The 24,337-nt window shown below is 55.0% G+C and overlaps 2 protein-coding genes across 5 annotated transcripts; one reads left to right on the top strand and one right to left on the bottom strand.

Moving 5' to 3' along the window:
- Positions 1-6: 6 nt before the first annotated feature.
- Positions 7-12,908, bottom strand: ACTN3 (actinin alpha 3). The gene is made up of 21 exons (XM_027090747.1): positions 12,667-12,908; positions 9,099-9,213; positions 8,801-8,920; positions 8,412-8,498; positions 8,243-8,330; positions 7,687-7,765; positions 7,515-7,596; positions 6,684-6,769; positions 6,272-6,364; positions 5,600-5,830; positions 5,327-5,474; positions 4,162-4,312; positions 3,490-3,598; positions 3,254-3,394; positions 2,812-2,994; positions 2,021-2,155; positions 1,746-1,925; positions 1,176-1,322; positions 1,015-1,080; positions 381-539; positions 7-298 (listed from the first exon to the last, which is right to left on the bottom strand). The coding sequence occupies exons 1-21, from the start codon at positions 12,814-12,816 to the stop codon at positions 140-142; spliced, it is 2,709 nt and encodes a 902-aa protein (XP_026946548.1). The 5' UTR covers positions 12,817-12,908; the 3' UTR covers positions 7-139.
- A 777-nt stretch (positions 12,909-13,685) lies between these two features.
- On the top strand, positions 13,686-21,636 carry ZDHHC24 (zDHHC palmitoyltransferase 24). 4 transcript variants are annotated; one of them, XM_027090782.1, is made up of 3 exons: positions 13,686-14,026; positions 15,194-15,471; positions 19,062-21,636. In XM_027090782.1, exons 1-3 carry the CDS (start codon positions 13,746-13,748, stop codon positions 19,355-19,357), a joined length of 855 nt encoding a protein of 284 aa, XP_026946583.1. In that variant the 5' UTR covers positions 13,686-13,745; the 3' UTR covers positions 19,358-21,636. The 4 variants fall into 4 exon arrangements, with proteins under 4 accessions (XP_026946583.1, XP_026946582.1, XP_026946585.1 ...); XM_027090781.1 differs by having other exon boundaries at positions 13,699-14,026; positions 15,194-15,517; XM_027090784.1 differs by having other exon boundaries at positions 13,908-14,197; positions 15,194-15,517.
- The last annotated feature ends 2,701 nt before the right edge of the window (positions 21,637-24,337 follow it).

Below are 24,337 nucleotides of genomic sequence, written 5' to 3'. Positions count from 1 at the left end.
GAGAGGGGCCCACTATGGCTTTTTATTGAGAAACACTTGGCCGGTCATTCTCTAGGGCCCTTGCTCCGAGGGATGGATGGGATCAGCCAGAGGAAGCACCCTCTCTCCGGACTTGCATAGAGAACCTCAGGGGTCGAGGTCAGAGGTCACTCTCCCCGTAGAGGGCGCTGGAGAAGGCCACATAGTCCAGGGCTCCGGCTGGAGCCCCGGCCCCCTTGTAGGGCGCCATGCGGCGGATGCAGTACTCGGCCTGCTCAGCTGGGAGTTCCTGCCGCAGCTCCTCAGGTGTGATGTAGTTCTGGGGAAGAAGAGGGATTGAGGGCCCACAGGTCCTGTTCCCTGCCCCCGCCCGCCAGCTCCCCGCACCACCAGGGACTCACCTTGTCTCCCGCCAGGATCTTGAACGAGGCCACAACCTGCTCAGCCGTGTCGGTCTCGGCTGTCTCTCGGGTCATGAAGTCGATGAAGGCCTGGAAGGTCACGACCCCGGCCGCGTTGGGGTCCACCATGGTCATGATTCGAGCAAACTCCACTTCCCCCTGCAGGGTTAGAGGCCGGGCACCGTGCCCGGGGGTGCTTAAGCCAGGAGGGCTCCCAGTGTCCCCCTGGCCTGACAGCTCCAGTGACAAGGTGCCCCCTTTCTCCATAGACCATCCGCTGCAGCCTTAGCTCTAGGTCTGGGAAATCCTTTCTGCTAGGCTGTGCTCTGCTTCCTGCCCGCGGCAGTGCTTCCTGCTGCCCGTCGGTCCTGACCTTTTCCTGGGCCTCTGTAGTGCCGTTTCTGTGATGTAGAAACGTTGCAAGCTCAGGCTTTGGAGTCACACAGAACAAGGTCCAAATCTAGTGTCTTTGGGCAAGTTAATTTACCTCTCTGAGCCTTTGGTAGCCCCTGTGTGAAATGGGGTAATTCTCCCCAGCCCCAGCGGGTGGGTGAGGAGGAAATGAGGTCGTGTGTGAGGTGGGAGGGACACAGGCACAGGTGGGACGGCTGGGACACGGCTGGGGGACACTCACCAGGTCGTAGCCCATGGAGATGAGGCAGGCCCGGAAGTCGTCGGGCTCCATCATGCCATTCCGCTTCTGTAGTGAGGGAGCAGATGTCAGGCTCAGTCCCCAACACCCGCCCCCCCGCTGCCCCTAAGTCCACCACCACACAGGGCTAAGCCCCTGCTGACCCGGTCAAAGTGGTTGAAGGATGCCCGGAACTCGTTGAGCTGCTCCTGGCTCAGGCCCTTGGCATCTCGGGTCAGTATCTGGTTCTCCACCTCGTTGATGGTGCGGGCAATGGAGGTGAGCAGCTGCTCCCAGCCCACACGGATGTGCTGGGAAAGCAGAAAACAGGCTGGGTCAGTGGGTGGCCAGTGCCTGGCCACTAGGTCTGGCTCCACCCCCAATTCACTGTATTGACCCTGGGCAAGTCCTCCCCTTGCTGGGCCTCTGTCCCCATCTGGAGGTTCCACAGAGTGACGTCCAGTGGCCCTTCCTGCCTTAAAGTTTGATGATTTATTATGTATTATGTATTGATCAACCAGCCATGGCCAATCCAGGCCTGGGTTTAGACTGCTCTGTGACTGGCCAGGTCACTTTCACTCGCTGGGTCTCAGTATCCCCACAAGTACTTTGGGGGACCTGGCCACGCTGAACTGGGGAACCCCTGGGGCAGATGTGCTGTGTCCAGCTGTGGCCGCCCCAGGCTTCCCCAGCCAGTGCCACCTCCCCTCTGTCCTGAGCGGGTGTGATCCCACCTCCATGCTGTAGACGGTGTGCTTATTGTCGAACACCAGGTTCTCCTGCAGCAGCTGGTGGTCACCCTCCAGCTGGTCGATGTTGCTCTTGTAGTTGATGATGTTCTGCTCCTGCTGCCGCAGCCCCGCCATCTGCTCCTCCAGAGAGCCGGCCATTCCCGCTGCCAGGCGCCCCACTTCCTGCAGGGAGAGCCGGGCAGAATGAGGGCTCCCAGCTCCCGGTGGCCCAGCCTTGGCCCTACTCTCCCGGGCTGGCTCCATGATCCCAGCCTTACCTCCACCTTCCCCTGGATCCAGGGCCCGACAGCATTGGCCTGGGCTGCAAACTGCCGCCGGAGCCTCTCGTTCACCTGTTGCCTTGTCAGCTCCTCCTGCAGCGTCTGGTCACGGCTGGGTACCAGCTTTCGGACCTGGGAGGGAGGCTGGTTGTGCCGGGGCAGCTCTGGGAGTGGGAGATGGGCTCCAGCCCCTCACACTGCTCCCGCCGCTCTGAGCCAAGGCCTCAGGGCTCTGTAGGGGCCAAGCTCTGAGCACTCAGCCTCCCTAGGCTCGTTTCCTCGTCTGCAAAATGGGGCCCATGACATCATTCTTAATGAACTTAGATTGTTTTATAAAGGATGTCCACACACCAGATCTAAGTCTGCTTCAATCAGGCCTGCCAGGGGCTTCCCTGGTGGCGTAGTGGTTAAGAATCCGCCTGCCGATGCAAGGGACACGGGTTCGAGCCCTGGTCCGGGAAGATCACACATGCCGCGGAGCAACTAAGCCCACGTGCACCACAGCTACTGAGCCTGCGCTCTAGAGCCCGCGTGCCTAGAGCCCGCGCTCCACAACAAGAGAAGCCGCCTCAATGAGAAGCCTATGCACCACAACAAAGAGAAACCCCTGCTCGCTGCAACTAGAGAAAGCCCGCGTGCAGCAACGAAGACCCACCACAGCCAAAAAAAAAGAAAGAAAAAATCACACCTCACAGGAAAATGCTGCTGTTATGGCCATTTTACAGATCAGGGTGGTTAGAATGCATCTGAGTGGGGGGAGGCAGGGAAAGGCCACAGGTGGCACTGACCGTGTCCCACTTGGTGTTGATGTCCTGCGGGCTGAGGGCGACGTAGGGGTTGGCGGAGCTGGGCCGCAGCCCATATGTTTGGCAGATCTTCTGGATCTCACCCTGGATGCCCAGGATGGCACCCCTCTCTCGGTCGGCCTCGGGCAATGTCGCCTTGAACTGCTCGTGTGCTGTCACCAGGCTCTGGGGAGGGCAGGCAGGAAGCATCAACCAGCGCCCCCACTTCCTGCAGCAACAAAGGGCAGCAGCGTGCTCCAGGCCATCCAGTGGGGCCAGGGCAGCACTGGCAGGAGAACCCAGGCCTTCCGTCTCCCAGCACTCGGGAACTGGTGTTTTTCTCTGGCCCCCCATTTCCCAGGAGCCCAAAGGGGTGGCTGACAGAAACAGGCCGCTTCCCTGTCATCCCCTCCAACTGCCCCACACCTGGAACCCCTGCGCCCACCTGGGTCTCCTCCACCGAGTGCACCAGCCACACGTCCTGCAAGTCCTCCACAGCGCCATCCAGCCAGTTGTTGAAGGGCGCTACCCGCCTGGCAAACTCCAGCTGCAGCTGGTCGATGGTCTCTAGGAGCTTCTCCATCCGCTAGGGCCACAGGGATGGCCAGTCAGCAGCCTGCCCAGCAGGCCCTCTCACCTCCTCCAGTGTCCAGCCTCCACCTCCCTGGCCCCCAGCCTCACCTCTAGCGCATCCCGCCTCTTCTGGGTCAACGTGCCCAGGTTGTCCCACTGGTCGCAGATGGCCTGGCAGCGGCTGTTCACCGAGGCCGCCTCGTGGTAGTCTAGCTCACTGGGGGCGGGAAGGGGGGCAACTTTGGGGCCAGACTCCAGCCCAGATTTCTTCCTGACTGCCCTCCAGGGGCTGGAACCTGGGCATAGTGGTGGTGAAGGCATAAGGGAGCCAGGGGAGGTGGGGGCAGAGCGGGGCTTTCCTAGCGCAGGGGCTTCCCAGCGCATTCCCGGGAGAAGGGAGTCCTCAGCTCCAGTCCCTGGAGGAGCTTGGGTGGAGGGGCAGGGCCTGAAGTTTCGGGGGCTGGTTTCCAAGAGGTGGCACAAGGCCCAGGCTGCTGGTGAGGATTGGGCCTGCCTGAAGCTGAAGGGAGCCGCCGGGTTGGGGGGCAGGTCGAGCGCCAGTGTGGGAAGAACGTGGGTAGCACAGCGGGCTCCGGAGATGGGGAGAGGGTTACAGGAGGAGGGCAGAGTAAGTGGTGACGGGGAAGGACATGGGTGCCAAGGCAGGGTTACCAAACCAGGGAGAGCAAAAGGTCTGGAGGGCTATGGGAGCAGGGAGAGGGGGTGGGACCAGGTAGGGGCGTGGTCACCCCGGGCTGCCCCGCAGCAATCCACGCCTACTTGAGCTCCTGGGCCAGCGCAGCGACGTGCTCCACGCGGTCCTGGTGCGCCGCCAGGTCGCTCTCAAAGGCCTCGTGGCGCCGCAGCAGCGCCCGCACCTCCTGCAGCGAAGCCGACTCATAGTCCCGCTGGCTCAGCATCTCCTCCTTCCCTGCTCGGAGAGAGGCCCGCCTCAGGTCACCAAGCAGCAGCTGCGACAGGAGCAGGGGGTCCAAGCCGGGCTGTGTGACCATGGAGGGTCCTCATCTGTAAAATGTAGGTGATCACACCTGCCCAGCCTACCCTCGGGGTTTGCTCTGAGACACTAGTATGATAAAGTTAAGTGAAGCTCCTGTTCCAGGGCATGGCCTGTGAGTGATGTCAGGGTCCCTTGACCCTGCACGATTTGGGGTGGCCCTTGGTACACTTTTGGTATTATTCGATCGCAAAGTGCTTTCCAATGACTCTGTGAACCCAGTGAGCCCTTGATCCATTTTCCTTTGCTTACCCAGTGCCCGGCACTTGGTAGACCCTCTATGAATATTTGTTAGATGAATGAATAATGAATGTAAAAGTGCTTTGAGAATGACAGTTACCATAATTATGCAGATAAGACCACAGTCACAGTAATTGCAGCAGCAACCATTTATTGAGTGCCTCTGCGTTTTGCAGAGAAGGTAACTGAGGTTTAGAAGTTCAAAGACCTGTCAGGATCACATAAATGGCCGTATATTTAAGGAATTATTCTGTCAAACCATTGCTATCCAATATGTCCATAATCCATTATTAGCGTTCATTATTTTTTTCAGCAGGACTCATTCAGTTATAGGATTAAAATCCTTGATAGAATACAGAGCGAATGTTTGCACCCAGTGATATATTTGATTCATGCAATATTGTGGCATCAGTATACTTTGGGTATAATGTAAGTGATGTTAGTGGAGGGACTCACCTTTGGACACCTGCCGCATACACAAATAAAGTGCTAAATGACAAACTAATCAGAGCAGACCTACAGAAGACCAGAGCCAGGAGAAAGTTAGGGGCCTGAGTTTACAGATCAAGAAACTGTGGCCCCAAAAGGGGCAGTGACTTGACTGCACAGCAAGTCAGGGTGGGACCAGAAAACAGATCTCCAGCTTCCTTGCAGAACACCAGGACAGAATCAGGCCCCAGAGGCACCTACCCCGGGTCCAGGCTTCGTGCAGGGAGGCCTTCTGCTGGAACTTCTCTGCCAGGTGCTGCAGCCGCTCCAGGCGCCGGATCTCCGAGAGCAGCCAGTCCTCATAGCCCTTCTCCGCTTGCTCCAGCCCCCGCCATGCGTTGGCTATGTCCTATGGGGCAGGCAGAGGTGCCCACCATCACAGTTCACCCGTTATACAGACGGGGACAGAGAGTCCAAGGTCACCCGGAGGATGTGGGCAGGGCCGGGGTCACCACCTCCCCTGGCCTGGCTCACCGAGACCAGCTTGCCCTCAGATGGCATGAAGGCGGGCCGGTGGCTCAGCCGCAGCTTGGTTTGCAATGTGTTGAAGTTGATCTCCAGCTGGCACTTCTCCTGCACGCGGGGCGGCTTGTGCAGGCGCCGGTAGTCCCGGAAGTCCTCCAGCTTGCGCTGCATGGTGTTCTTGCTGGGCTCGCCCGTGCGGTTCTCCAGCCACGGCACGGTGCGGCGGATCCATTCCAGCAGCTGCGGGGCCAGGCAGGGGCAGAGCAGAGAGCGCTGAGTGGGCCTGCTCACCTCGCCCACCCCTCTCCACCCACACCCAAGCTGTGGCCTGAAGGCCGGGCCTCAAGCAGAGTGGGGGTCCCCGCTCGTCAGGGCAGGAGCAGGACGGTTAACTTCTGAGTCCAGGGACCAGTGTAGGTCGGCAAAGCACAAAGGGCCAGGAGACTGCCTAAAGATGAGTGAATGGAGAAATGAACGAGTAACTGGATAGATGATGAGTGGATGACAGGAGCCTGGGTGGGCGGAAGGGGGCCGGGGGTGGGTAGAGATGGCAGGAGGAGGCTGGGAGAGGCCACGGCTACTCTGAGGAGAGGTAGGCTCTGCAGGTCCAGTCCAGGGCTCAGCTGGGTTGGGAGAGCACAGGTAGGGGAGAGGGGGAGGTCCTCTCAGCCCCAGCCTCACCTCACTGGCCAGCTTCTCGTACTCCTCCATCAGCTTCTCGTTCTCCTGGTTCACGGCCAGCACCTTGCAGATCCTGTTGGCGGCTGTCTCTGCCTGTGGTGGGAGTGGGCGGAAGGGCTGGCGTTAGAGCAAGCTGCCACAGACACCCCCGACCCAGCCTCCCTCTGTAAACCCTTCAAACCTGGGCCTATGCAACAGAGGAGAGGATGAGGGGGCACATCTTGTAGGGTAAGGATGGGCTCCCAGGCCAGAAGCCTCTGCGCCTGAGCTCCCCCAAGGATCGAGTATGTGCGGCTGGGACAGTGGCACTCCCACCCACATGGGGCCTGGCACCTCCAAACGTGGAGATGCCGCCAAGCTTGGGCCCCTGGGCCCACATGCCCAGCCCAGGCAGCAGCAGCTGAGCCCCTACCTGCTCCGCCCCCGCGAAGGCGTGGTAGAAGCAGGAAACGTAGGTCATGACGGCCTTCTCATCGGGCTTTGGGGTGTTCACGATGTCTGCGGGATGGCAGCGAGGTGTCAACTGGCCGAAGCCGGGGTGGGGAATGGGCTCCTGTCCCCACCCAGGCAGAGAGTTCCCTCGGGACGGTAGGGTGCACAGACATCTAGTCATGGCCACCAGCTGCCAGGTGCTCCAAACCCAGCTCTTCCCTGGAGTCCTCTCGGATCACCCCAGGGCCTAGCAACCTCCCCCGCTGTGGGGTGAGGAGAGCATGAGGGTGTGGGTGAGTGAGCAGACACTGTAGCCCTGATGAGGCGCCAGTCCGCACTGCCTGGTGTCTCTAACCATCCCATACCTTGGTCTGTCTGCCTGTCTGTCTTTCTCCTAAGTTCACATCCAGGGTACCAGGCACAGTAGGTGCAAAGAAAATGTTTGCTGGTTCAACTGACTAACGCCTTTACGGGCCCAGGGACAAGAGTCAGGACCCACCGGAGAGCAGCTCCCAGGATGGGTGACCGACATGCCGCCAGGTGACCCAGGTTACTGGGATATGGGGTAGAAGATGGAGCCATTACATGAGGCAGAGGCGGCAGAGCCTGGTTCCACTGGGTGGAGAGGGATGGGGACCGGACACGGGCTCCTGGAGAAGGGGGCCTGTTGGCAGGGAGGATTCTGCCCAGGGAGCAGGGTGAGGGGCAGAGCATTGCAGGAGGAGGGAGGAGCAGGGACAAAGGTGTGGAGGTAGGACCGTGCCGACTGGTGCGTAAGGGGAGTCCTCGCCCAGGCGAGGCTTACTCTCACCTTCTGCATCCAACATCTTGGGGATGTCCAGGTACTTCTCTGCCACCTCGAAGGCAGTGTTCAGGTTGCCGATGGGGTCATCCTAGATGGTGTGTGGGGTGGGGGGGGAGAGGTGAAAGGTCAGCTGAGGGCAGAGACTGGGGAGTCGGGGCTGCGGGTGGCGGAGGCCTACCTTGCGCAGTTTGGCGTAGTCAATGAGGTCGGGGCGGTGCCGGTGGATGAGAGCACAGAGGGCCAGGCCATCCTTCCAGCTGCACAGAGAGAACGGGGGTGTGGGCGTCAGGCCTGGGTTCAAGCTGCAGCCCTGTCCTACCCTCGTCCCAGGAGCACCCCTATCAGAACGGCCTCATCTGTAAAATGGAGTAAAGTCCAAACTCCTTGGCTTGGCATTTAAGGCCCTTGATTGCCAACCTGGGACCGTTTCCTCCAAGCTCATCATGGTTCCTTCACATCCTTGTGCTTAAGCTACACCAATTTCTAGATGTTTTTGGTCTCCAGGTCTTTGCTCACAAGGTTCCCTCTGGCTGGAACACCCTTCCCGCGATGTCTCCTGTGCTCCCTCCTCCAGGAATTTCCCCCTTGCCCTCCTGGATTCGATTCAACATTGACCGAGTCCTCCTATTTTTCAGACACTGTTGCAGGAAGTTGGCTGTGACCTCTCCTGCCCTGTGGCTTATGCCAGGGCCCAGAGCCCGGCTGAGGCCCCACACGCTGATGGGCAGACGGACCTGGTGTGGAAGTTCTGCACATTGACGTTGCGGTATGGCGCTGTCTTCCGCTGACACCACAGGAGCAAGCCCTCCTTGGCCGAGGTTTCTGGGCGGGGACGGGGGTGAGTGTTGGTTGGGGAGGGCTTTGGGCCAGCCCTCTCACCCTACCTGCCTCCTTGCCGCTCACCTTCCACGGAGATGTCCTGGATGGCGAAGCGAAGGATGATGGTCCAGATCATGCCCAGGGTCATCTTCAGGTTCCCGTCGACAATCTCTGCAGGGTGGGGGGGTGGAGACACACTCCACCTGGCACTTGAGGCCTTGGCTGCCCTCCCCCTGCTCCGCCCTCTGGCCCTTGTCCCCATCCCAGGGCCGGCACCTAGTAGGTAGGTGCTCAATCATTTTCCTTCAAAATGATTCATTGAACACCTACTAGGCGCCAGGTCCTGCGCTGGCACTTTGGGTACCTTCGCTCCGGACAGTCCCTCCTGCGAGGCACGGACGGTTATCCCCATTGTTGAGATGAGGGACCGCACCCCTGGCCCCTGCCCAGGCCTCCTCCTGCCACCGCCTCACCTTCGGCACCGATGGACACCAGCTTCACCCCCTTGCTGGCAATGAAGTCCAGGGCCTTGTTGACATTGGCGATCTTGTGGAAGCGCATCTTGCCTTTGTCTGGCCTGGGCAGCCTCTCTCCTGGGTGTGAGGGGAGAGGTCAAGGGTCAAAGGTCATGAGAGGAAGCTGAAGACATGGTCCTCAAACTTCCCCCTCCCTCAGCAATCCCCCTCCAGCACTCTGATGCCACTACTCCCCCAGCTCTCTGGGTTTTCCCCTGTGTCCTGGGGTCCCTGTGCACTGATTTGCACCCCTCACCTGAAATGACCTCCAGGAGCAACATGAGTTTGAAGCCATTGCGGAAATCCTCCTCGATGTTCTCGATCTGGGTGCCAGCCTTGCGCAGGTGCGAGTTGCACCAGGCAGTGAAGGTCTGGGGGCAGAGGACAGTGCTCAGCCCCTAGTGCTGAGGACAGCGCCCCGGCTCCTCTGTCAGGGCAGATCTCAGAGCCCAGGGCCCTGGATTCAAGTACCGGCTCAGCCACTGACTTGCTGTGCATCTGGGGCCAGCCCCTTTCCCTCTCTGAGATTTAATTCTCCTGGAAAAGGAGAAATGGGGTCTGGGGCCCATTCAGGTCCCCGTTTGGACTTGGGGTGCCTCACTGCCGGCACAACAAGCACTGAAGGGGGAATTAGAAACCTGTAAAGCAGACACTCCAAAGTGTGGGGCTCTCTGAGGCACAAGAGCCAGTGCAGGGTGATGCGGCCTCAAATCTGAAAAATTCTGTGAAGCACAGATGGCTCTGAGGGACTGTGCACCTGTGTTCTTATTATCTCAGGCTCACCAATCCCTTAAGGCTGCTGTGAACTGGCCTTCAAGCAGACCATGAGGCTGCAAGAGCTTTCTGCAGGCTGTAGAGGATCAGCTGGACACTCAGGCCCAGCCTGACCCAGTTTCTGGAGGAGACTGCCCTCCCTCGCCGGCCAGAGTGTGCTTCCGCCTCAGCCTCTGTCTGAGATGGGAGGGGTGGTATATGGCTGCGTGTCTTTGGGGGATGGCAGTGACCTAGTGCACAAGTTTCTACCAACCTACCAAGCCTCGAGGCCCTGGATTCTGCCATCAGCAGTCCTTGGTGGAATCCATACTTGGGCTCCAATCCCAGCTGAGCTACTCACTCTCTGTGACCTGGGATGTGCCCCTTGACCTCTCTTGGGCTCAGTCTCTCCATTTGCACAATTAAGGGTTCAGACTCAGTGATGTCTCAGGTCCTTCTTCCCCTGACCTTGCAGGATTCTGGAATTGAGAGCATCCCGCCGCCACCGCAAAGCAGATACTCCAGGGAGGTGGCCCTGGAAATCATTTGGAATTCTTTCCCTCCGCTGTGTAAGTGGGTGCTGGGTCGAGATAGGGCAGGAGGAAAGGCAGGACTGGGTGAGGCCTCCGTGGTGGAGGAAGGCGCATTTTTCATTTGACAAACATGACTTTTAATGAGATTTGCTCCTTGCCCTAAAGGAACTCACAGTCAGTCAAAGAGTCCTGTTGGTCTGAGAAGTGCTGGGAGAGACTAGTATTGGGGAGACTAGGGGAGGAGTTCTTCATATCAAGTGGGGGACCTCTTGGGGAAGGTTAATAATTGATCAGAACTGTGATGGAAGAGCAGGAGTTACTCAGGCAGGGAAGGGCAGGCAAGGGCATTCCAGGCAGGGGCAGCCACACGGGCAAGTGCTTGGCAATGAGAAACAGTTACTAGGTTTGCGGAGCTACAGCTATCTGGGCACTGCTCTGGGGGTGTTGGGGTATACGTGGTGAGAGGCAGGCCGGAGGGGCGGCAGAGGCCAGGTCATGCACGATCTTGAGTGCTAAGCCAGGGAGTCTGAACTTGATCTTGAGGGCAACAAGGGAAGCTTTCAGGCACAGGACAGGGAGGGGCAGCACTGTGTTTTAGAAAGCTCATTCTGGTTGCAGAGGGGAGACAAATGGCTTCACAGAGCAGAAGGGAGAAGTGAGGAGGTGCCGACTGAGACCAGGGTGAGGGAGGAAAGGTGTCAGTGAGTGGGACAGGGCAGGATCAAGTGGATGAGATGAAAACATTTGTCCTTGCTAGAATATAAGCTCCCTGAGGCGGTGTCTTTAATTTTGTCCCCTGCTGAATTGCTGGCACCTAAAACAGTGGCTGGCACATACTAGGACCTCCCTAAGAAACAATGAATGAATGTTTGCAATGAGGTTGAATAAAGAGGACTCGGTTATCAGGTGGGGGAGGCAGGAGTGCTTCAAGACATGGAGGAGAAGTAGGCATGGGGGTGGGACTAAAGCTGAGCACAGAGATGTTCATTACATTGTAATAAACAATGTTAGATGAGAAACAACCGGAACATCCAGCTCCAGGGGGTGCTGATGAATTTACAGAGCGTCTCCTCTGTGCAATCATTGAATGAGTCAGTGAGGTGGGTGGCTGTAAGTTGGGTTGGAAGGATGCTCCTGATATTTTAAGTGATGAAAGCAAGTTACAGACTAGCCTGTATCTTATGAGGGGCATGTGGACCTGGATCTGGGAGAGGCCTGGGTGGGGGGTGGGGGGGGATAGGAGTTGTTGCAGAGCAGATGGCAGCTGGAGCCAGGGGCAGGGATGACATCACTGGGAGATTGCTGGTCCCAAGGACCACAGCCCTGCTTGGAGACAGGTGCAGGAGGAGCCTGGGGGGAGGCGTGTCACCCCGGGCACCCTAGCCGAGTCAGCTGAGCCTCCCAGCCCCTGGGGTCATCTCCTATCAACTAACCCAGCGGAAATGCTCTGATTCTAAATTCTGGGATTCTCAGATCCTGCAAATTCCACCAAACACCCCTGTTCCCCTGCCCTTTCCTGGACTCATACACTGTTGGCAAGTGCTGAGCAGGGTCTAATGACCTCGTGGTACACTCCTACCGCTGTCCTGCCACACTCCCCAAAGTTTCCTCACTCCAGCCTGGATCATTTTCTCTTTTGGGTCCCCAGGTGTCCTGCCCCCTCCACTTGGGAAAGTCTGCGAGTGAAAATAGATCGGGGAGGGGAGGCCCGAGTGCCTTACAAGGCTGGGCCTGGGCAGCAGCTGCCCATGTGCCCCTCTCAGCTCTCCAAGGTGCTGCCTCAGCACGAAGTGTCTATCTGGCCAGAGAGTCAGGTTACCTGCGGCGAAAGGGAACCCAGGGCTCCCCTCCTCCCCGACCTTGTGGCCTTTTCAGCAGATTCAGGGCCCCTGGGGTAAGGAGGGGTATCTTGGGAAAGAATGGGGGTGGGGCAAGCAACGGGCAAAAACCCTCAGGTTACGGGGTGTCCTGTTTTCTGACAGCATATGATTTGGCTCCTATCTCAGCCCCAGTTTCCTCATTTAACAGTTGGGATAGAGTGACCACGGACACCACGCTGAAGAGAACATAGAGAGGGTGGGGAAGGGGTCTGCGACGGTTACCCCTTCCCCACATTCCCAAGTCCTCTAGCTGCCTGGCTGCAAGTCCGCAGGTGGGGTCTGGGAATATTTCACTAGAGAGTGGGGTTGTGGAGACAAAGATCATTCTTCCCAACCCCACCCACACCCTGAACTTGGATTTCCTGGGCTTTGCCCAAACCATATTCCTTAGCAGAAGTGGAGCAGTGGGCCCAGGGGAATGAACCCTGTGGGGTGGGGACCCCTGAAACTCTTCTTGTCCTCCTAAACCCCTCGTGAGGGTCTCCAGCCCTCTCTTCGGGCCCTGGGGGACAGCAGAGGACTGATGGTCAGAGCCTGGGCGAGGAAGTGGCACTGAGGGTTAAGACAGGCTCTGCCCCTGATCTGCTGAGATGCCAAGGACAAACCGTCTGGCTTCTTAGGCCTCAGTTTTGCCATCAGGAAATGGGCTAGCACTCACTTTCCGCTGCTGCTTCTCCCAGGCCGGGTCCAACAGCAGGTCGCGGTCCCAGTCCTCCTCCTGTTCCATGTACTCGCCGCCCCTGCCGCCGCCGCCCGCGAAGGGCCCCTCCCCGGTCCCCAGACCCTCGGGCTGCATAACCATCATCATCTCGCTCGGGCTCCTGGCTCCTCTCCGTTCGGCGCGCTCCAGAACACGGGGGCCGCGTTAAGTAGCACCCGGCCCAGCCCCGGATCGGATTCCTGTTAATTATGGGAGAGAAGGGAGGGGCCGGATGGGGGCGAGGCCACTCGGGTCGGGACCAGGCAGCAGGTTGTCCTGAGGCTAGGAGACTGCAGAATTTGGGGGCACTGGGATGTACCCCGTGGCGGAGATCCGGGGTTCGCTTTCCGGCTCCGCAGCTTGGGCGCTGTGTGACTCTTGCGAAAGCCACGGGCCCTCTCTGAGTCTGTTTCCTCACATGTACAACGAAGATGACGATAATAGTGGCTGCAGACTGCTCTAGAAGCTACCTTTTGGGCCTCATGACCCTTTTCCTGCGCCGCGCTGGTGGGAAACAGGGAGCACTATTCCCGTTTCACAGTCAGAAACACCGAGGCGCCGAGCTGTTTTGAATGTTTTCTGGGGTGATGAAGGGAGACACTAGAGCATGGGGAGGGGCTCCAAGCCAGCTGGATGGGCCGAAGCAGGGCTATTAATATCGGGGCGACTAGAGGGAGAGGGGGAAATGTGCTGAGCCGCGAAACACCGACAGCACCCAAACTGCAACTCAATCCTCCCGGAGTGCGGGCCAGCGGGACCAGCGTGCGGAGCTTCTGCGGGAGGGGCGGGGCCTGCGCGGGTGGGCTGTAACCGCGCTGCCCTACCGGCTCTAGCGCCAACGAGACTCCAAGCATCTCTTTGGCTCGTTCGGCCGTTCAATCACATCTCCGTATCTGCGGGCCCTCCCCGTGAACCTCAACGCTCGCTCACCCCCTTCAGAGCTTCTATTGGTCGTAGCAGACATCCGTTTGCCACTCTCCCCGCCCCAATACGGAAGCGGAGGGGTACCGTGAGCCGACCGCTAGTGGGTCCAGGCCATGGGGCAGCCCAGGGCTGTGGGGAGCGCGGAGGCAGCGTCCGCGCGGCTTCCTCTTGTGCTCACCGCGCTGTGGGCCGCGGCCGTGGGCCTGGAGCTGGCCTACGTGCTGGTACTGGGTCCCGGGCCGCCCCCACTGGGACCCTTGGCCCGGACCTTGCAGCTTGCGCTGGCAACCTTTCAGCTGCTCAATCTACTGGGCAACGTGGGGCTCTTCCTGCGCTCGGACCCCAGCATCCGGGGTGTGATGCTGGCCGGCCGTGGTCTGGGCCAGGGCTGGGCGTGAGTGGGGCACGGGATCTGGCGCGGGGAGAAGCGGGAGCTTTGGGCAGGGGGAGGGCCTCAGGACCTGAAGATGTTAGAACCAGTTTACAGTAAGATCCGCTTGAACCAGACGGCAGAAGGAGTATCATTCATCCACTTACAAATATTTGAGTACCTACTACGTGCAAGGTACTATTCCAGGCACTGGAGGTACAATAAAACATATTCCTGATTTCAGGGAGGGGCAGATGATAAACTTTAGGCGTAATAAATCAGAAAATAATGTAGAATGTTAGAAGGTGTTGGTGGTAAGGAAACAGAAGGAGCAGGATAAAGGAGACTCAAATTGCAGTTGGAAATAGGGTGGTCAAGGTAGGCCTCATTGAGAAGGTGGCATTTGAGCAAAGACTTGGAGGGGGGAGAGTTAGCCACAGTCATCTGGGGGAAGAACGTTCCAGGCAGAGGGAACAGATGATGCAAAGACTCTGAGGCATTTGTTTGCCCAGCATGTTCCAGGAACAGCAAGTGTGGCCAAAGTGGAGTGAGGGGGGAGAAGTCAGAGACATAAAGACCTTGTAAGACCTCGAAGACTTTGCTTTTTACTAGAAGTGAAACGGAGAGCCATTGGAGGGTTTTGAGCAGAGGAGGGACATGACTTAGATTTTATTTACTTGATTTATTTTTTTCTTGGCCGTGCCAGGGATCGAACCCGGGCCCTCGGCAGTGAAAGCGCGGAGTCCTAAGCACTGGACCTCCAGGGAGTTCCCCTGACTTAGATTTTAAAAGGATCAGTCTGGCTGCTGGGGTGAGACTACACCAGTTGGGACAAAGGTGGAGTCAGGGAAGCCAGGCAAGAGGCTGTTGCAATAATCCAGGGGGGAGCTCATGGTGACTTGGACGGAGGTGGTAACAGTGGAGGACAGGAGAAGTTTGCTTCCAGATGTTAGAGACCAGAGAAAGGCCTCAGTACTGGGGCTCTCAGAGCTGGAAGAGCCCTCAGACCTGCTGTGCCAGGAATGGAAGGGCCTGGGAAGTGGTGTTTAGCCTGCATTTACCTGTGAAGAACCTGAAGCATAGGGCAGGGGCTGTGCCTGCTTCCCCAGGATGGGCTCAGGGGCTGACCGGGCATGAAATGGGGCACTCAGAGCTGCTGGGGGAACTGACCCTGTGGTTCCTTCCCTGCAGTTACTGCTACCAGTGCCAAAGCCAGGTGCCACCGCGCAGCGGGCATTGCTCTGCCTGCCGCATCTGCATCCTTCGCCGGGACCACCACTGCCGCCTGCTGGGCCGCTGCGTGGGCTTCCACAACTACCGGCCCTTCCTGTGTCTGCTGCTTCACGCCGCAGGCGTCCTGCTGCACGTCTCTGTGCTGCTGGGCCCTGCCCTGTCGGCCCTGCTGCGAGCCCACACACCCCTCCACACCGCCGCCCTCCTCCTGCTGCCCTGGCTCATGCTGCTCACAGGTGGGGGGCCGGGGAGGCCTCCACAGAGAGGCAGAGGCCCATTCTGGTAGGCGATGGGATTTCCGCCTGGTTCTCCAGGCAGCGCCCTGGGGACCTAGTCCCCACGTCAGTTACGGGAGGTGAAGGGAGCCTGGTATTCACTTGGGTGTGCCGTCTGGTAAAATACAGGGCCTCGGCATAGGTACAGAGTTCTGGCTGAGAGAATCGGGAGGAAAGACTAGTGGGATTTCACCTAGAGGGGGATGGGACGGTGAGAGAGCATTCTAAGTGGGGGGCATTCGGAGTTAGGGGAGCAGTGTGAACAAAGGCTTGGAGGTTGGGCACGGAGTAGTGAAGGCATTTGGTGGGAATTGTGAGAATTAAGGCTAGGGCAGTAAGTGAGGACTGGATGGTGGAGGGCCTTGAATGGAGTGTGAGGAGTTGGTCCTTACTTGACTGGGCAGTGGGGAGCCAGTGAAAGTTACAGGCAGGGGAAGGTCCAGTCTTTGGAAGTGGGGAGGGGATGTTTTGAATCAGGAGACTGATTGAGAGGCTGTGTTCTGTTTGACACTTTCTTCTGACACCACCCAAGGTAGAAACACCACTGTTGTTTTTTTTTAAACATAATAATAATTATTATTATATTTTTGAAGATGTTGGGGGTAGGAGTTTATTTATTTATTTTATTTTTGCTGTGTTGGGTCTTTGTTTCTGTGCGAGGGCTTTCTCTAGTTGCGGCGAGCGAGGGCCACTCTTCATCATGGTGCGCGGGCCTCTCACTATCGCGGCCTCTCTTGTTGCGGAGCACAGGCTCCAGACGCGCAGGCTCAGTAGTTGTGGCTCACGGGCTGAGTTGCTCCACGGCATGTGGGATCATCCCAGACCAGGGCTTGAACCCGTGTCCCCTGCATTAGCAGGCAGATTCTCAACCACTGCGCCACCAGGGAAGCCCCCCACTGGTTTTTTATACTTTGTTCTCTGCCCCCCAAAATGCTTCGGGCTTGCTTTTCCCTGACTCCTTCCTCCTGACCTGTCCACGGTCCTCTCTGTAACCTTGTCCTGCAATTACTAAACTCCCTGACAACTCTGAATAGTGGCTCTGTCTCATCCTATCCAAGCCCAGCTCTGTCCCCAGGACCCCCTCCCTGCAGCCCAGGGGGCGTCTTGGGAGGCCCAGTGGGGCTGTCAGGGTTTTCCTGTGCCCACACTGGCTTCCTGAGCAGCCCTCCTCTGCCCTCCTCATGACCCCCCTGCCTCCACTGAGACTCAAGCCCTCCAGCTGCTCCTGTCTGCACGCTCCCAACCCCCGGTCATCCACAATCTCCCACTCGCTCCCCGCAGTCACCGAAGACTTGGGCTCTGGCCCCTCGTCTCCCTCTCAGCCCTGGGCCTTGCTGAAGCCATAGGTATCTGAAAGCGTGGGTGAATGGCCCCAGTCACTCAGCTTCGTGACCTTCTCCTCCCCTCCTCCCTTCCCCTACTCCCACATCCCCACCCAAGTCGTGTCAGAATCCAAAATGTGTCACCTCCCAGAGCACCCCATGTCACCCCTCTCTCTGCCCCCACCGCCTCTCCTATCTATCTCTCATTCTGTGCTCCGCGACCCCCCTCCGGAGCTCCTGGCCCTCACCTTTCTATCCATCAGCACCTTCCCCCTTCACCACCCCAGGTCCAGCGTAGCGCCCTCATTTCCACCAGCCTTCCGCAGCATCTCATCTCAAGACTTTTTGCTCCGTCTTCCTTCCGCTGTGCCTTCCTGGCTTCTCTGTGTCTGCCCTTGGCTGCGGAGAGCTGCCAGAGATGCCTGGTACTATGTGGCAGTCGGTGTCACGTCACGTTCATGGCTGCTGACCTCAACAGGCCCTCAGCGGTGCCTGGCTGCCCTGGTTTCTCATAAGCTTCCTCCCCCTAATGGCTGCAGCTCAAATCTTCCCACTTTCCTGTCCTCCAAGCCCCAACCTCTCCTGAAAATACATCACAGAGGAAATTAGTCATCAGATGGCACGTCCAGAATTGGCTGTCCCGTCCTGTGCCCCGCCTTCTCCTGGTGCCCGACCCCTCCTCCCTGCTGGGAGCCCTCACACCGTGGGTCGCTTCTCCTCCTGCCACTCCAGGCTCCCTCCACTGGCTTCCTTTGGGTTTTCCCAGCTGGTACAAAGCCTCTCTTCACCCCACGTCCTCCTCTTCCAGCTTATGCCTTCGGGCTCTTCCATCAGCAGCCAAGTCAAAGGACTTGCCTGGGCTATAGGCTGCTTTTCCTTGCCTCCCACCCATTCCTCCACCTGCTCCAAACTGGCTTCTGCCCCCACCCGTCCTCCGAGACTGCCACAGTCCCCAGGCCTCTGTCTCCACAAAACCCAGAGGACCCTTCTGTGTTCTTTTCTTGCTTATGAGACCTTTCAGCCTCATAAAACTGCTGGCCTTCAGCCTCCTTAAAGGGCTCTATGCTTGACGTCCCCGACGGCTTGTACTTTGGGGTTTCCTCCTTCCTTCCTGGTTTCCCTATATCTGATCCCTAAGGACCTGGTTTCCAGGCTGAGGTCGAGACGCCCTTCTCATCTCCCTACACACTCTGCCGGGTCTCGGAACCGCCCGGGTACCAACCGCTCACAAATCTGCGTATCCAGCCTGGGCTTCTCTCCTGAGCTTCCAGAACTGTCCACTCACTTGTCTCGCAGGCACCTCTCCATCCTGCCTCAGGACCTTCACACAGAATGTGTTCTCCCCTCTTCACTTAGCAAATACCTCCTTAACCTTCAGGCATCACTCAAAATATCCCTGTCAAAATAGATGAAGTTTATTTCCCTGAGCCTCTTAATAAGTTTCCATGTCATCTCCCCACCAGTAGGCTCTCTTTTTTTATTGGAAAAACATTCACGTAACATGAAACTCATAATTTTAACCATTTTCAAGTGCACAGTTCAGCTGCGTTTAGTATATTCGCAGTGTTGTGCAGCCATCACCACCGTCTAATTCCAGACCCTTTTCATCGCCCCCAGTACCCATTAAGCAGTCACTCCCTATTTCCCCCTAGTGCCCCCAGCCCCTGGCAACCACTAATCTTCTGTCTCTATGGATTCGTCTGTTTGGGACATTTCATATAAACGGCACCATACGATACATAACCTTTTGTGTCTGCCTTCTCTCGCTTGACATCACATTTCATGGCATCATGTAGTTCATTAGTTCACCTGATATTTACTACCTTCTGTGGGTCAAGATGATGCAAGGTGCTGTACTTTTGCATTGTCACACACATCATAGCTGTAATTAAGTAACTGAGACATGATCTCTTGAATGTCTGTCTGTGAGCTCCCTGAGGTCGGACATGCTACCTGCCATTCATCCTGGTATTCATAGGAGGTGCTCACAAGTTTGTGATGAATGAGTGAAAGTCGCATCTAGGGCAGGGGGCTGTGTCTGCCCGTTTCACTAGTGTGTTCCCATCAGCCGGCATGGGTTGGCCAGGGAGCAACAACTCAGTGTTTGCTGAGTGGAGGAATGCGCCCTGCTTCGTGGTGGAGTAGGGGATGGGAGGAGGGCAGGAGCTGGGCTCTGGGACGGCTGGGGCCTGCTGCTTCTCCTTGACCCTCTCTGCTCTCTCCTTGCAGGCAGAGTGTCTCTGGCGCAGTTCGCGCTGGCCTTCGTGACCGACACGTGTGTGGCGGGTGCACTGTTGTGCGGGGCTGGACTGCTCTTCCATGGGATGTTGCTGCTGAGGGGCCAGACCACGTGGGAGTGGGCTCGGGGCCAGCGCTCTTACGACCTGGGCCTCTCCCACAACCTGCAGGCGGCCCTGGGGCCCCGCTGGGTCCTTGTCTGGCTCTGGCCCTTCCTGGCCTCCCCGTTGCCGGGGGACGGCATCACGTTCCAGACCACAGCTGATGTGGGACTCATGGCTTCCTGACTCCAGGAAGAGCCTGAGCTGTACAAGGAGTGGGGAACAGGAGAGGGGACTCAGATAACTCCTTTCAGGCCCACCCCCAGCCTCAGAAGGGGCGGCAGGCTGGTACGCTGGTACTTGATGCCTGCTTTCGGCAACTCCAGCCCCACCCTTAGCCTTGCCCTTGCCCAGCTTGGACTCCTAGTGTCCAGGGCTTGGGCCCTGCGGCTCTGCCTCTATCAGTGGCCCCTGAGTACAGCGAAGGGTCTGGCAGGGGGCTGCTCGGCCTGCCCAGCTGCCCCTTTGCCAGGTTAATAAAGTGCCCACTTGGTTCTTGGACTCCCTCCGTCTCTGTGGGTTTCTGGACCTTCACTGTTTCCAGGGTTGCTGTTTTTGGTTCCTCTGATTGGCAGGCCTGGGAACCACAGAATGCCTGAGGGTGTGAGCAGCCAGTGCTCTGCCTCCTGCGGCCTTGGGGCGGGGGGTGGCCAGCAGCTTACGGCAGAATGTAGTGTTCCAGGGTATGAGAATCCAGAATTCTTCCCCAGGTTCAGTGCTTTATAGTTAGGAACATTTCACAGCAACAATTTCAGTGAACTTCTCTCCAGCTAACCTGGTGCACTGGGCAGCAATTATGTGGGTGATAAAGCTCTGAGAGTTGATGTGATAAGATCACGTGGCAGTAAATGGAGGAGTCCGGATTTGAACCCAGACCTTTGTGCTTTCTCCTTCCCCCTTGAACAGCCGAAAAAATCAAGGCAGAGAGATCAGGTGGGGCTGTTCAAGCATCTGTGCTGGCTGGATGGTGCCGAGACTGCTAAGCTCCTCCTCTCTGGACGCTTCAGGAGCTACTTGTTAAACACTTTTATTTAAATATAGTAAATAGACATTTCCAGTTAAATGTGGCAGGTTTAAACATGTGAGTTTGTTTCCTCTTAAAATCTAAAATGATAGTAAAGAAATTAAAAATGATGTAAATGTACAAAGACAAAGAAAATAGGAGGGAGACAGCACTAGACCAAAGAGCCTGACAACATTCTGAAAGATGGAAAGTGGATAGAGGCTCATTTACTCTCTTAGAGAATTAGAAGTTGAAATTAAGCGTTCCCTTCTTGGAGGGGCCAAGAGGCAGCCCGATTACCCCCAGGAGCCCTGGAGAGGTTCACCGTGGAAGGCAAGGTTTGGGGCTGACAGTAGGGCCGGGACTGATTCAAGGTCTCTATGAGAAACAGCTAGGTTGCCCTGCCCCCCAGGACCCACCTGACCCCTCGCTACCCCCCTGGGGTGGAGGCGGGGGCTTTTCGAAGAAGCTTTGCATCTCGGGGGGCCCTGGGGAGGGTGGGGGTGAGGGACTGGACCAAAAATGGAGTTAAGTGAAAACCTACAAGTGCTGCTGGGGGAGGGGGGTAGTCCTTCAGTGACATGGCAGGCTTGCCTTCCAAGAACCCGCAGAGAAGCCCACCCTTCTGACAGGCCCCGCCCATGCCCACAAAGGTTTGAGCTGCTAAGACTTCTTTGTTTTTCTAAACAGCATGCTCTATTACTATTTTTTAACTCTGTTAGGAACTTGGTGTACCTATCACTTTGTGCCGTACATAAGCATTGGAAGACTTCTGTTTCCTCTACTGCTTTACCCCTCACCCTCCAGAATATCTTTTCTTGTTGTTTTTTTTTTATAGTGAAAAGATAAGGAAATGTTTATAAAATAGAAACAACACCCTCCCCACCCCCATTTAAGAAATGGATACTATTTCCTTTGAGGTCCCTGCTGTGCCCCTCCCTGGTAGAGGAAACACTGTGCTGTCTTCATCATCCCCTTGCTTTGCCCTGTGATTTTATTAGCTATGTTTGTACTGGTTTTGCATGTTTTTGAATTTTATATAAACGGAGCCACGCCATGTTTATTCTTCTGTGATTCGCTTTTTCCTTCAATATTTCTAAGATTTATCCAAATTAACGTGTGTGGCTGTAGAGCACTCCTTTTCCTTGCTGTATAGTGATCCATTGAATATACCACAATTTATTTTTCTCTCTTGTCCCACTGATCATTTTATCTACCCCTGTGTATGATTTCCTAAGATCTACTTGGCCCTTGCTCTTCCATATAAATTTTAGAATCAGCTTGTCAAGTTCCACCAATAAACCCCCCCCCCCCCCTTGAAATTGTGACTGGAACCCAACTGAATCTATAGATCAGTTTGGGGAAAATCAACATCCACATGAAATTGAATTTTCCAGTTCGTGAACATGGTGTATCTCTCCATGTAATGTTTTCAATAAAGTTATGTATGTTTTCTCGTAAAGATCATGCCTTTATGGGTTAGATTTATTCTTATGTATTTGGTATCGTGATGCTATCATTCATAGTTTATGAAAATAATTTTATGTCCAGCAAATCTAAAACTTATTTATTTCCTTGAAAATTCTTCTGGGTTTTCTGTATTTATAATCATATCTATGAAAAAATAGTTTTGTTCTTCCTTTTTAATTTTTATATCTCTTATTTTTATTATTTTTTTTTTTGACTGTGCCACGCGGCTTACAGGATCTCAGTTCCCCGACTAGGGATTGAACCCAGGCCGTGGCAGTGAAAGCCCAGAATCCTAACCACGAGACCACCGGGGAACTATCTCTTATTTTTCTTGCCTCTGTCTGGATGGAAGAAAGGGTGGCTACCCTTGACTTGTTTCTCACAATAGAGGGAATGATTTCAATATTTCACCATAAAATATGTTTGCTGTGTTTTTTTATTTAATAGATGATTTTATTAGGCTGAGAAAGTTCCCTTCTATTCCAAGTATGTTGAGTTTTGATTCTTTTACTTTCATTCTCTGCCTCTTAAGAATGGCCTGTAGACGGACTGTTTAAATCTTTGTCTTCTAATAACTGAAGTACAGTCCATTCTTTTTGGCCATGCCACACAGCATGTGGGATCTTAGTTCCCTGACCAGGGATCAAACCTGTGCCCCTTGCAGTGGAAGCACAGTCTTAACCATTGAACTGCCAGCCAGGGAAGTCCCAGTATTTAGTCATTTTTATCTATTGTAATTAACGTTCTTGGATATATTTCTACTCCTTTATTTTGTGCTGTTGTCCTATCTTGGCTAGTGTTTTACCCTTTTAAGTTATTTTTTTGCTGGGTGTAGAATTCTAGGCTAATAGTTATTTCCTGTCAATATACTGAAAATTTTATTCTGTCTTCTGGTGTCTACTGTTGCTGTAAGTCAGCTGTCATCTATTTCATTTTTTTGTTGTTACTGTTCCTTTGAAGATACTTTCTGTCTCCAACTGCTTTTAAGATTTTTTTGTCTTTGGTATTCTACATTTTACTGTGATGTGTCCAAGTATGGTTTTCTTTGTATTTATCTAAATGGGATTCCTTAGGTTTCTTGATTCTATGAATTGATGTCTTTCATCAGTTCTAGCACAGAGTCTTAGCCACTGGACCACCAGGGAAGTCCCCCGCCTTGTCTCTTAATAGCTCCTATTTTCTCTGTTTCTGGCATTCTGAATAATTTCCACAAATCTATCTTCCAATTAAGTCTTTCATCAACTGCTAAACCAATCTATTGAAGTTTTTTTGGTTTTTGTTTGTTTTTAGTGGTTGTACCAACTCATCGAGTTTTATGTGTCAAATGTTTTATTTTTCATTTCTAGAGCTTCTGTTTGGTTCTTTTTCAAGTTTGCCTGCTCATTTCATATACTCTTGCTTACATTTTAAGTTCTTTTAAAATTATTTATTTGTTTGCTTATTTATTTATTCATTTATTTATTTATGGCTGCATTGGGTCTTTGTTGCTGCCCACGGGCTTTCTCTAGCTGCGGCGAGTGGGGGCTACTCTTCATTGCAGCGTGCGGGCTTCTCATTGCAGTGGCTTCTCTTGTTGCGGAGCACGGGCTCTAGGTGTGCGGGCTTCGGTAGTTGTGGCTCGCGGGTTCTAGAGTGCAGGCTCAGTAGTTGTGACACATGGGCTTAGTTGCTCTGCAGCATGTGGGATCTTCCCGGATCAGGGCTTGAACCCGTGTCCCCTGCATCGGCAGGCAGATTCCTAACCATTATGCCACCAGGGAAGCCCAAGTGTTTTTTTCAAATTATTATTTGGCCATGCCATGAAGCATGTGGGATCTTAGTTCCCTGACCAAAAATGGAAGAATTATGAAAAAAGACATGGGGGTCCAGGAATTAGGGAATCTAGCCCAGAACATGGCAAACAGAACTCCCAGGAGAAGTGCTCACTGCAGTTCTAGAGAGCCAACAGCATTCACTTAGGCGGGGGATGAACAGAAGTGTACAGAAAAAAGAGGAACCGTCGGACTGGGAGGAGGAAGAATTAGCAATCGGTATAATATGGAAAACTAAGCAAATGAAAAAAACAGGGCAATTATTAACTCCATGAAAAATAAGTACACAAAAAAGGTAATTTAATTATAGCCCAATTCTTGGCTCTGTAATAAGTAGATAACTTTCACACAGTAATCCAAACAGTATGAATTTACCTAAAAACTAGGGAGAAAAGGAGAGGGCAGGGTACTCCCACAAGAGAGCTATAAGCCTCATCTATTACGATAGGGAGCCAAGAAATAATGTCTAAGCATAAACATATTTAAAGAATAGCTAAGAGAACTGTAGCATGGGGGCAGTACTGGGGAATGGGGAGAGGCTTGCAGGATCTTAGTTCCCGGACCAGGGATTGAACACGGGCCGCTGCAGTGAAAGCGCGAGTCCTAACTGCTAGACCACCAGGAAATTCCTGAGAGGCTGTTTTCTTGTTATAAACTGCCTAATTCCATAGTACCAAGTAGGTACATGTTTTTAGATACTTAAAAAAAAAAAAAGGCAGCACCACTCTCCTCATCGTTAATGTACAGTTTCTTGGAGCTCTAACTGGTGAGGGCATGGGGTATCATGCACAGTTTCTTGCTTTGTATTGCTTTATTTACACTGTCCAGACCAGTACAATTCACATATTTTTTAATAATAGGTACATTGTATTATATCATATA

The sequence above is a fragment of the Aethalodelphis obliquidens genome, unplaced genomic scaffold (genome assembly GCF_003676395.1).
Source record: "Aethalodelphis obliquidens isolate GAN/ISIS:26980383/991018 unplaced genomic scaffold, ASM367639v1 scaffold69, whole genome shotgun sequence".
Lineage (NCBI taxonomy): Eukaryota > Metazoa > Chordata > Mammalia > Artiodactyla > Delphinidae > Aethalodelphis > Aethalodelphis obliquidens.
This window is presented reverse-complemented; position numbering and strand designations above follow the sequence as displayed.

Excerpts from the sequence above, each read along its gene's own strand:
- ACTN3 (XM_027090747.1), bottom strand. The coding sequence starts at position 12,816 with ATGATGATGGTTATGCAGCCCGAGGGTCTGGGGACCGGGGAGGGGCCC. Across the intron at positions 2,156-2,811 it reads TCAACACCAAGTGGGACACG|GTCCGAAAGCTGGTACCCAG; the intron begins GTCAGTGCCACC and ends CCTCCCTCCCAG. Across the intron at positions 1,323-1,745 it reads ACACCGTCTACAGCATGGAG|CACATCCGTGTGGGCTGGGA; the intron begins GTGGGATCACAC and ends CTGCTTTCCCAG.
- ZDHHC24 (XM_027090781.1), top strand. The coding sequence starts at position 13,746 with ATGGGGCAGCCCAGGGCTGTGGGGAGCGCGGAGGCAGCGTCCGCGCGG. Across the intron at positions 14,027-15,193 it reads GGTCTGGGCCAGGGCTGGGC|TTACTGCTACCAGTGCCAAA; the intron begins GTGAGTGGGGCA and ends CCTTCCCTGCAG. Across the intron at positions 15,518-19,061 it reads AGAGGCAGAGGCCCATTCTG|GCAGAGTGTCTCTGGCGCAG; the intron begins GTAGGCGATGGG and ends CTCTCCTTGCAG.